Source organism: Colletotrichum karsti, assembly GCF_011947395.1.
Source record: "Colletotrichum karsti strain CkLH20 chromosome Unknown Scaffold8, whole genome shotgun sequence".
Taxonomy (NCBI): Eukaryota; Fungi; Ascomycota; class Sordariomycetes; order Glomerellales; family Glomerellaceae; genus Colletotrichum; species Colletotrichum karsti.
In genome coordinates this window covers 128,136-140,774 of record NW_024065908.1, presented here as the reverse complement: position 1 = coordinate 140,774, position 12,639 = coordinate 128,136, and the positions used below count along the sequence as shown (strand labels likewise).

Here is a 12,639-nt window from a genome sequence, read left to right as displayed (position 1 = left end):
CGCAAACGAGGTCGAGGTCGTTGATTGTGGTTGACAAGCGCGACGCGTCTGGGGTTGTGATAGGCAAGGGCCTAGGTCTGGGTGCCTCTGTGGACAAAGGCAATTCCAACGGCAGGTACCTAGGTACGTACTGCCTACCAGGTACCTTAGGTGAGGCGGCTGCACATGCACGACCTGGAAGCTTATTACCTAAGAAAACCTACCTTAGTAAGGTACCAACGTAGGGTCTAACTCTAGATGAATTGGATTCAGCTCGTGGGACGACGGTGCACGTCCAGTGATCTCTGTCGCACACGGGCGCCATCACAAAACGATGGCTTTGTGGCTTTGGGAATCGCTCACGGGCTGGAGCCACTGGCGTTTAAGCCACCAGGGGACGGGGGGCGGGGGAAGCAGGAGAAGAGATGCAGCGACATGGCGCTACCAAGAAGTCCAATCTCCAGCGGAGGTTTTCATGGTGAGACTAGCTACCTAGGCCTGGCGCTGATCTTGGTGACGACGTGGATTCAGTGGGGGTCCAGTGTCCCGTCGACTGTGAGGTGTCGCTGCGCCGGGTGGGCTCGCTGTGGAAATCAACAGGGCCACGGACTCCAGTCGTCACCTCCTTCAACCTCCTCCCATCTTCCGTTACACCTAACAGGAACCTGCATTACGCCGCGATATCCCGCGCTTCGCTTGCACTACGTTAATTAAAGATGTGCACCGTCAGTTGGCGCCTTTCGTTTGGATGAGATGGGACTGGGCTGGACGCAAGGGCGGAAAGCGGGCGGCCGGCTGTGAAGACCGATCAAGTATTCTCCTTATGGAGTACATCTGGATCCGTTGGTCTGCTGCTGTCCTGCCGTGCGACGTCGTACTACTTATCCAATATTTTGAAGGAGAGGAAACACCTGGGGGGGGAGGATCCATGCCCACGGAGGGCGCGGTATCTACCGGCTCCATCATCTATCTACTTGCTCCAAAGTCGAACGGATGTGGATGTACTAGACTCACACAATAATTACCCGATCTTACCTGCTGAGGCGCCCGCAAACACTTGCGCCTCGAGGCCACCGCTTGCGACTCCAGGGGCAAAGGGGAGGAAAGAGACGAGTCCCAAGGGCTAAGACCACGATAACCACAAGCCAACCACGCAGACAGGTGGTTGCTGACAAGCAAGCCACGGCTCTTGGATGTGGTCGCGGCATTCCCCAAGACAAGTGACTTGAAAGCTGCTAATTTAAGAGGAAGCAAACCTCTCGTGGCGAAAGAAACGTCACGATGGATATGATGATGGCTGTGCTGCCGCTCGGATACTGCCAGCGCGCTAAGTCGTCCGAGCCTGACTAAGGCGAGGTGAGGTAAGGGTAGTATCTCGACAAGACGCAGCTGGGGAGGCGGAGAGTTGAAGCTGGGAGGTACAGTGCTACCTTTAGTCCGTTGATTGCCTCACATCATATTGCACGTCTTAAGATAGGCACAGACGCCTGACCTGCTGCGGCTTGGGGACTTCCCTGCCCACGTTCGGCATACTGAATCCATTCTCTGCGTCTTCCATCACAGATCACCGACACGACATGTGCCTGTTCCTGCGCCTGCTGGAGTCTGCACATGCACCAAACAAGTCGTCAACGTGCTCGAACTTTGGACCGATGTGATATTGATCATGAATTTGTCATTACATGGTAGCCGAGATGGTGCTCCGTGATTTGCCTATCGCGGTTCGAATATCGACAAGTCGTAGGCAATACTGAATTGGCGAATAGGGAGCAAGTATGGCTCTCAGGCACAGGATGGGCCAGGAATCTAAGCTTGACTGTTTGAGTGAGAGCGTCGCGGCCGTCGAGAGGGCAGTTAACTCTCGGATGTTCCAGGCCGGAACCTGGAAGGGCTTGGCTCGGCAGGTTGCGACGCCGGCCGAGGCTGTGATGATGCATCGAGACGTCTGTCCCCTCTGGTATGTGCCTCAATGACGACTGACGTGCACAATCGACCAAGTCGACCCCGTCAATTTACTTGGGTCGAGACATGCCGCTGTCTCGTGGGTCGGTGCGGTGCGGTGCGGCGCTGTGCAAGGCAGAGTGGTGACATTTTGGCATGGATCCTCCTCTCTTGGAATGGATGACAAGTTGCAGTCATTTTGCTGTGCCTGTTCGCGAACAACAAACCGAACCGAACCGTTGCATCCAAAGGCCCCACCCGCCGTTTCTTAAGGTACAATAAGTTCGAAGCTCGCAGCGGTTTGCGAAAGGTCTGGCCGATTGGCTGTGACGTCGGGTCTCTTCCATCGTTGCTAAGTGTTTGCTTGGCACTCCCGCGCTCCTCATTGCTGTATCCGTGAGGCCTTGAGGCTGTATTTCCCTGGAAAACCTTGACAAAAGTAGGGTGCAGGTGCGGATTTGACTTTGCGGATATAGTTGGAGGGAGGCTTAGGCATGGGGAACTCAATGCGCTCCCGTACACAGTACATACGTACCGTCCCTTTCATATCGAATGTCTTGCATCGAGACTTGACTGCCCACTCACGAGACCATTCGAGACGGGACGAAGCGAGGGCCATGGGACGCAGCAAGATCAGATCTTTGTTTGAGAAGAAAAAAACAAACAATTCTCTGTTTCTTTCTCGTCTGCAGGAATTTTCTTCAGGGGAGACCAACCCAGACGAAGTAGGGGAATTTCGCAACGTCGTAGCAAGCAACGGCCATCCTCGATCGAGATAGAGATAGGTAGTGACGAAACCTGTCATGGGTGGAGTTGGTTTGTTTCTCTGGGGCGTTTTTGCGACCTTGTCCCGGACATGTTTTCCAAGGTCCAAACAAATGCTGTGGAGGCCAAGCAAGGAAAAGGCGGATTCAGTAAATTTGGCAAAGCCTTTGTACTGCGGTATGTATTCGTAAAGCTGAAGAGTGAATTTAGACCATCCAGATCCGTCAATTTTTAGTCCAGCAGCAGCGACTTGTCCGTGATAGGAGAAGACTGGAGAAGACCGTTGCAACGGGAAGTGACTAGATAAATATCCGCCCGTAGTTGGGGTACCTTAAGGTAGACGACTAGCCGTTATCAAAGTCAAAGAGCTTTTCATGTTGGAACGGGAGCAATGGAAAGATAATGTCCACTTAATTATTGTCCATGTCCAGTGTTCCTGTCCGGCCTCTGCTCCCTCTTTCCCGAGTCTCTGGACTTGCGCGCCTTTGCATCTACCCTACCTAGTAAGGTAGCCTCCAACGCCTACTAGGTAGGTACCTTTACCGTCATTCTTTCCACCTCTTCTCCCTGCCCGGGACCTGACTCCTCACTCAAGACTCAAGCCCCGGCTGCCATGCAGACCGAATCGAACATGCTGACCGATTGGACGGCTCCTTCACCTTTTCCTTCCTATCCAATCCCCACTTGCCGTCTCAGCTGGCCCATCCAAAGCTCCTTACCTTTAAACCTACCCAGCCGTGCCTTCACTTTCCTGGTAGGTATTGACTATCCATCCTTACCTCAGCAACTTAGGTACCTTAAATACATACGCAGTAAGAAATATAAGACAGCTACTTATGTTGTTGTAAGGTGATTTAGGTAGGCAGGTAAGAGCCGTTGAACCTGCCCTGCCTTCCGTCGTACCTTCTGTTGCAGTTCAATTGCCGTGACGTGTGCTTGAATACCTACGAATGCATCGATAGAAAGCGCTTCCACAAGATAGATACCTTCAAATAGGTAGGTAGGTAGGTTCCGTCTGTATCCATCCAGTCTTCCATATTGGAAGGCGCCGTGACAAATTTGTCTCTTTCCTGCCGACTCTGCCATTTCCATCTTTTGGGGCTCTTGCCTTATTTCTCGACCTGCGAACTCCTGGCCGCGCCTTCCTTCTTGCTTGCTAGGCGTGGTAAAATCACTACGCCTACACCCGCTAAAGCGGGACACGCCTCCCGTTATTCCCCCCCAATCTACCTACCGGTCTACCTACCTCCTCACTTTTACACCTCCGTCTCTTCTCTCCGCTTCGCTTCACTCTTGTGAGTAAGTGCAAAGGTCTCTGTGTGTTGCGGCGCGCGCGTGCGCCTCTCCCTCCCTACCTCCTTCTTGATCGCCAACTTCGTTCGCTCTTGCCATCCCATCTCGCTGCGTCCGATTCGACAACACCAACACCACAACACCACAGGACAAAAAAAAAAAAAGACGAGACCCCGGGGAAAAAAAGAAGGGACCCGAAACTTACTTTTCATCGATACTCGTCTCGACTGCAGAGAAATATCCAATCTCTCCATAAAACCCCCCACAGACCAAAAGTCGCACCACGGCTACGGATACTCCTGCGGCAACCACCCTTCCATGCATTAAGATTTGCTGTCGATAGGCCCCGGACACTGCCAACGTTCGCCAACCAGGGACTGCCCATCGTCTCTCCAAACTGTCGCTGCCCACTCAGCTTGCAGGCCAACACATCAATGCTTCCCAACCCAAACATCCCACACAACCTGCATGGGTCTATGGGAATCCTGACGAGCCAGTCCACCCGACACGCCTGACGGATGTTCAGGCCACAATGGAAGCTGGCAGTCCAGAAGAGGAGGACCGCCTGTCCGCCGTCCTGCAACTCCAGCAACAGCATCGGCACCACGGCCAGCAGCCTCAACAAACAACCCACTTCGCCCACCAACTTCATCGTCAACCCAACTTCGACTCGACCTACGACTATCACGACCACGACTTCGAGACCGACGACGATTTCGACCCTTACCGCCACCCCTCCGATCCCTCCTCTCGCCGTACCAATCCTCACAACTACGTCCCCACGAGCCCAGTAGCCACCGACTTCCACCTGCAGACCCAAACCTTGGATGCCTCTGCCGCCAACACGGCTGGGGCTTTCGCTGTTGACGGTCATGCTCACGGCGTCGTGAACCCGGATGATTTCTACCGAAGCTATCGAGGTGTGCAGTCGGCAGATTACCATCAACGAACACCTTCATCAGACAACGACTACATGGCGACCTCAGTCTCTCGAGCCCGCGATAACCCGTCCGTGCGGTCAAACGGCAATGGCACTAACTCCAAGCACCCGCCTGCGCCGGCAGCCCGAGCTGCCCTGCGTCCCTCGCAGCGATCTGCCTCTGCCCCAGTCGAACCCGCCGTCCCCGTCGCCGCCGCTGCACCTAGGTCGAACACGAACCGAAAACCGAGCGTCAAGGACTTGACCAAGAGATTCGACCAGCAGCCTTCTTCCACCGCGGGACCACGAATCCCCGTTCGTGGTGTTCCATTACGGCCGAGCAGAACTGCGACGAATGACAAGCCGACGCCTGGTGGGAACGGGTCAACATCATACTCTGCATTAAGGACTTCAACGAATCGGGAACTGACATCCGACTCCAGTCGAGGAACCACTGCCCGGGGCACCCAGCGCACCAAATTCGTCGCCGAGGACCAACTATCAAACAACTCGCAATCGTTCGCCAGCCGGATTGCCAAACCGCGAAACTCGCCCACGCTCTCGGGCAACCCGCAGGCATCGAAATCAATGACGAACCTCCAGCACAAGTCGCCGACGTTGTCGCCATCTTCTCCGCGAGCGCCGGGTCTGTTGTTCGGCGAGATACTGCCAGATCAGCGTGACAATTCAACCGCAGGCTTTGGCATCGAGGGTTCAGGGTCGCGTCCGCGCAGGACATCCGAGTCGAGTATTCACGTGGCCAAGCTACATCAACGCACAAAATCTGATCCAGATCTCGAGCCGGCTTCCCCAACTGATTGGTACCGCACCGCGGCCACAAAACCTAATGGCACAACAGGGCGCCCTGCGCAAAATGCGAGAAGTCACATCCGGGCGCACAGCGATGTCGCTACCTCCAAAACTGGCTCGCCAATGATACGCAAGGCGCTGCCGTCGCGTCCGACACCAGAAGCTCTGCAGGCTGACAGGGCTGCGTCACCTTCATCGCGCCTCCCTGTCTCAGTCCGAAAACTAAACACTTCCAGCGATTCGACGAGCCCACCTTCGACACGGGAAAGCTCTAGGGCCAATTCTCCATCGACATTCAAGCGACCGCCTCCTCCTACAAGCAAGACACCGCGGACCACGACGCCGGTCACTCGCGCCAAGACGCCCACTCGAGCGAAGACACCGACGCAAGCGACGCCGGGACGCAAGCCTGCCCCACGCGGTCTCATCACCCCGAACAATAACACTCGTCTGACGGCCTACGTGGCAGCGCCCCCGCCCAAGCTGTCACCTCCCCTGCGCAGTTCTCGCCCTCGCCAGTCTGTATCGACAGCAACGACTGCGAGTTCCCGCATGAAGGCTGTTGAAAGGGCTAGGTCACCGCACAAAAATGCGCCCAAGCAATCCTCGAAGACGGATGAGTCGACTAGACGGCGTAGGATATCTAGTGGACCTATCGATTTCGAGCAACGACGGGAGCACATCCGCCTCGCGTATACTAAGTCTATCCGCGACAGTCAGGCTCGGGATGCGAGACAAGCTGCTAAGCGCAGAAAGGAGCAACTAGAGGCGGCTGCCAAGGAGAAAGAACAAGCTCCCCCGGTGCCTCCTGTCACTACCGAGTGTCCGCAGGCCAAGGATGAGGCTGTCTCTGAGAAGCCAATTGAAACGAGCGAGTCCCCGGTGGACGCGGCCGTACATGTATCGGAGGACACCACGGCGGATGTTTCTGAGAATGCCCTCGTGGACTCGGAACAGCCGGCGCAACCTGACTTGCCAGAGCAGCCGGCTCAGCCATTGACAATTTCGACAGCAGTGCCACCTGTTGTCTACATCGCACCGCCTCCTCCGCCTGCTGTGGACTCCCCCACGCTGGGTATTCCGGGCAGTTTCCCCGCGCTCAGCCCTCCTATAGAGAGGGAAGACATTCCTCAGTCTGCCGTCTCAGTTGCGACCGAAACAACGGAATTCGACATCGAGCCGCAAACCCTCCCGCCCGTTCAGCTTGAACCGACACATCCCCCAACAGGCCTAGGCCTAACGATTGCTCATGCTGATGGAAATCACGAGCCTGCTCAGATCGAGGAGGTGCGGCGACCACCAACGCCTGAGAAGGCCGAATACCAATACCCGTTCGAGGAGGAACCGGTAGCCGACGATACGGTCTCCATCAAAATCTCTTTGGACCCTACGTCTCCTCAGCAGTCGCCGGAGCCCACCCCGACAAAGACTGAGTTCGATGATCCCTCCATTCCTGGTGCATTCACTAGCTCTCGCCCACTCTCTGAAGACTACCAGCCGGCGCCTTTCTCGAGTCCTCCGTACGAGACAACGGTCAAGATATTGCGTCGGGAGTCCGAGTATGATTCGCCACGACAAGATACCATTCCATTCCCAAGGATGGAATCTTACGATGATATTGACAGCCAGAGCCAGCTTGACGATGCGGAAGGATCTGTCTGCGACGTGTCCTACTTCCCAGAACACGTGGAGAAGGATATGAGAAAAACCTCAAGCGACACACTTGAAAGGCCTGAGGACTTTTACAATGATCGACAGAAAGACAATGACTCTTCCCAGCGAGCGTCAACCTGCGAGTCTTCTGACGCGCAAGATGACCCTCACAAAACGAGCCTGGAAAGTCAACAAACGCCTGACACTTCCCACAGCTTGATGGTTCCGTCTATACATCCATCTGCGAATCGGGTTAGCCAGCAATCCGCATGGACAGATTTCTCGGTCGATAGCAACGAACCTCCTGACCATCGGATCTCGGCTTTCAACGATGTTTTGCCGATTCCCAAGCCGCCATACCTGACTGATTCCATGTACGCCTCTGGTTCCAGCAGGGACTCCTCGGCTCGTCAGAGCGAGCATTACAGCTCCGACTTTTCGCCTTTGGACACTGGCAACACTCAGCCCATGGAGGAGCCAGTAGACGTTCAGCCAGCAGATGTTCAGCCATCAGGCCGCGCGCATATTCACCAACTGCCTGAACTAGACACCGGAGAGGGCTTTTCTGTCCCCTACCCAGATGCGAGTTACCCTTGGCCCCAAAAGGAACGCAAGGAACGCAAGTCTGTACCGCGTCCGGAACACGAGCCACCTCCTGTGCCATCAGCCAAGTCGGGATATGAAGGGCGACGGACAGCGGTTAGCAGCTACTATGCCGATACCCTTCCCGGAAGTACCATCGTGGGCTCTCGCCGTCCGAGTGAAGATGCGTCACGCCCTGTGTCAACGCCACATTCCATCGATCACATGTCGATAGAGACCAAGGATCAATCCCTCAGCGGTCAGACCCCGGTAGATTCAGTATCGACACCCCTTCGAGAGAAAGATGGCCCTACTGGAAAAGAAAGGCATCGTCTTGTTCAACGACGGAATGTCATCAAGGAACTCATCGACACCGAAATGGTATTCGTGAGAGACATGAACATCGTGGAAGAAATCTACAAGGGCACTGCTGAGGCTTGCCCGAGACTTGACGACAAGACCATCAAGCTCATCTTCCGAAACACCGATGAAATCATTAGCTTTCATACACTGTTCTTGACGCAGCTTAAGGATGCTGTGGTTTCAGTCTATGTTCCTCACGGGCGTCGGTCACCTCTGCCGAAAGAAGACTCGATAGCGCCCGATCAGACAGGAAACTCTTCAACTAGCTCCGCCGCACCTGAGCTGGACGATGACAGAGATCGAGCCACCGCAATCGGACCCGTTTTCAAGAAGTACATTGAGCAGATGAGAGTGGCGCACGAAGGCTTCTTGAGGAACAGCGACCACGCCGCGAAGCGCTTGATCCAGATCCAACAAGACCCGACGGTGAAGGTCTGGTTGAACGAGTGCAATGAAGTGGCTAAGGACCTCACTGCAGCCTGGGACCTGGATTCTCTTCTCATCAAGCCGATGCAGCGCATCACAAAGTATCCGACTTTGATCATGACACTGCTCCAGCACACCCCTCAAGACCACCCCGACCGAGCGGAGCTGATTTCGGCCAAAGAGGTTCTGGAGTTGGCCATCATCGAGATAAACAAGACGAAGAAGAACTTTGAGCTCGTCGGACAGATCGTTGGTCGCAAGAGGAAGGAGTCTGATGTCAAGGCTGGTTTCGCTCGAGCTTTCGGCAAGAGAGTGGACAAGCTGCAGGCTGCCAGCTCAAGGATCCCCGAGGACGCCGTCTACGCAAAGCTACACGAGAAGTTCGGTGACGATTACCTCCGACTCCAGGTTGTTCTCAGAGATGTAGAATTCTACACGCGGCAGGTCAGCGCCTACGTCCACGAGTTTCTGCAATACTTGTCCTCTATGGAGCTTGTCATGAGACTCCAACCAGGCAGCTACCCCGAGTTGGAGAGCAAGTGGGTGCAATTCAACGTGTCAATGAGGGACATTGAGAAAGTTGCACTGGAAGAGCATGTGAGTATTCGTTGATGACCTCGCTTTTGATGTTCTGCAAACTGACTTGAAACAGCTTCAGCAAGTTAGAAAGCATGTGATCGAACCGTTCGAGCATGTTATCAAGGCTTATGGCAACCCCTCACTGGCAATGAAGAAGCGGGCGAAGCGTCGCTTAGACTACGAGAGATCGGAGCAACTCAAGAAAGGCGGCAAGACGGTAGACGCTAGACTTAAGGAGTTGGTGGAACAGTACGATGCCCTCAACGAAACCTTGAAGAAGGAGTTGCCGCAGCTGTCTGCTCTGACTGAGAAGATTGGCAACATCTGCCTTGGTAACTTTGTCAACATTCAGGCGAACTGGTACTCGATCTGGGTTGAAAAGGTCAAGAAGGTCACCGGAGAGATGGGTCCGCCACCCGAGGTCGCAGACATTGTTGCGACATTTCAGCGCGACTACAAGTACGCCCAGGAGATGTTTACAAACATTGGGATCTTGAACCCGGCATACAAGGGCAGAACGTCTCAGTCAACCACAGCAAGCACGGATGACGTTACTCTCACATCAAAATTGCGAACCCGCCCTACAGAGCTCTCCCCACGAGGCAGAGGACTGTCGGTAAATGGCGACCACGCGCCTATGCTGCCTACTCCAGATTTCGCCAAGCGCCACAGTGGACAGTTTACTCTCTCGCCATCAGCCGCGCCTCTCAGCCCACACCAGTTCTATTACCGGGACTACTATACTGGTGCCAATGGACAGCGTCCTTCCGTAACAGCATCACCTGTGACTGGAGACCAGTCGCCCGCACCACGTGCCAATTTTCCACCATCGACTCGCCCAGGAACTAGCAAGAGCCATGATTCAAATGGGCTTCCTCGACAGAGCTCTGAGTCTACAGTGCACTCTAACCCTTCACACCAACCCCAGTATCCAGGTGGTGAGTCGAGGCGGTTCTCAGGCCTGTTCCACTCTGCTCTGCCAATGCTAGATGGTGCAGAGGAGGGTCAAAGATCTTCAAGGGCATCATCTCGCGAGCGGACACCTGCAGGCAATGGGTATAATGTGCTCTGGCTGGCAGCTTCATTGTTCGAGTTCAACATTGAGACTACAAAGCACGAGGCTGGGTACCCATACCTTACGTACCAAGCTGGAGAGGTAAGCAATGAACGCACTTCATGCGTATGAAACCATAGAAAGCTAACCTGATCTTCTAGATCTTTGATGTCATTGCTGAGAAGGGTGAGCTATGGCTTGCCAAGAACCAAGATGACCCTGACGACCAAGTTGGTTGGATTTGGTCAAAGCACTTTGCAAAGTTGGCCGATTCATAGAGCCTTTGCATACGCACAGCTGGCGTTTTCAAAAGTCCTTTTTGGCGATTGAATTTCATCTTGCAACAGCAAGCTCATGTCTGCGTGCAGTCAGGCACATGCGCGCTGACGGATGCTTGTGTGCCAAAGGCAACTTGAGCTGGGACGGCTTTGTCCCCCCATAGCGTGTATTATTGCTCTTGCAAAAACCAAAAGACGCAGTCAGCAGATGGGATTCATTTTTCTTATGTGGAGAGACGGGTGGGCTTAGTCCTCTCAGAGTCAACGGAGGCAAGCAACCCCAAGATGTACAGTTTACAAGCTCTTTTTTCGGTTTCCCCCCATTTGTTGCTCGAGATGGAAACGACATGGCGTTTGATAAAGGCGACATAATGAGGTCTTGACGGATGGTATGCGACCATGTCAGCTGATATTCGTCACTGACGGCCTCCTATGAAGAAGGGAGGATCAGCAATGAAAACTTTTGGGAGCGTTGAGCGTTGTTAGTCGAGCCTGGACAGGGAGGGCGTACCAGGCGTTGGGGTCTAGCAGTGGGACTGCAGACATCATTTGTAGTAGTTTTTTCAATATCCAATGGATGTGTCGGAATTAGACTTGCTGATCCTCTGGACGTGAATCTGATGTAAATGTGGACTGGCGGAGCAGCCTCAAGCGGTCGTCTCGGTTACACATGGCGTTGTCGCCTTCATTTCATTGGGAATATTCACTTAAGTCTGGGGATATATGGCTAATAACTGGCAGCAATCATACACTTGAGGTAGTCCGGGCTTGACATGGCCATACCACGAGTCGCGATGTCGCTTTTGTTCTTGACGAAGTCTCAATTTCATGCCTATCGTAGGCCACTCTGACCTCCGGAGAGGGAGCGGCAGGCCGTCGTATGGCCCACATAAGGACCGGGTTCCGGCGATAAGTACGGAGACACGCTGAAGCGAAGCTTACCAGAGTCGGCTCTCACTTTTCGTCCTTGGTACTCCGTTGTAAGCTCACACCAAACGGATAATGCACTACAGAAGACTGGCAGAGCGTCACAGCTGAGCAAAACAGATGCTGGTGGTGGTGCGGCTGGGGCGCGCATGGCCATGAATTCGCAATAATTGAACCTGCCGTCGAGATTTTCAGTTGCGTCGTTTGCAATAACCCGACTTGCCGGGGTGAGCGTGGACATGGGCAGTGGGCGAACACGAGGGTCCCGATCAGCAAACAGGCCAATGACGAGTGGCATGCGAATCATGGCCGTGGCCTTGGGCTGGTGACCTGTAATCTTCCAAGGCGTAGGATGGAGCGACGAGAGTGGTTACACGTGTTGCCGCAGGTGACCGGGACGGGCAAGATGCAGTAGGTCGCAGCACGATGAAGATCCCTGCCGTCCGCCATGATGCGGTGCAATGTCGATTACGACAGAGACAGGGCTTTCGAGGGAACTCGGAGTCGGAGGGCGCGCTCACCGGCGAAACGCAGTGTCGTAGGAGAAGAGAAGAGAGCTCTGGGAGGAAGATGAGGCGAGGCGGTAAAGATGCGTTGGCATTTTTTTTTTTTTGGCAAGTTGTGCTGATGAGGAATGAGGAGGGGGTTGAGAGTCGGGATGATGCCCACATGGATGATGGATGTCGAAGGTGTGGCACTGGCATTGGCACTGGCTCAGTGAGACGGGATGTTTCTGACTTTTCAGAAACATGACACGCGGGAGCCGGGACGGGTGGACGGGAAGAGAGTTGAGAGTCACAGACGGCAGTCCGTGTCTTGTCCAGTGTCTTGCCGGCTGTCCCTCTCAGTATGTGTGGCCGGGTCTGTGTGGTTGTGCTCCTCGACTTTCACCTGTCGTCTGGTGAGTGAGCAGTGAGGGTGAGGGTCGGGGTGGGATGCCAAGTGGTTCGAGGTGTGCATCCTGCCTTAGGTAAGGCATCCGTACGTAAGCGCGGAACAGGGTCTGACACCAGTTGTTTGAGTACGTACTGATTCGAACGGCCCCAATGGCAAGGATATCGGCAGCTTGG

At 54.5% G+C, this 12,639-nt stretch overlaps 1 protein-coding gene across 1 annotated transcript; it reads left to right on the top strand.

Moving 5' to 3' along the window:
* Positions 1–4,489: 4,489 nt before the first annotated feature.
* Positions 4,490–10,642, top strand: CkaCkLH20_03229 (RhoGEF domain-containing protein; the record flags this gene model as incomplete). The annotated part of the gene is made up of 5 exons (XM_038885948.1): positions 4,490–9,328; positions 9,384–10,094; positions 10,153–10,248; positions 10,311–10,466; positions 10,526–10,642. 5 exons carry the CDS (start codon positions 4,490–4,492, stop codon positions 10,640–10,642), a joined length of 5,919 nt encoding a protein of 1,972 aa, XP_038748457.1.
* Positions 10,643–12,639: the final 1,997 nt, after the last annotated feature.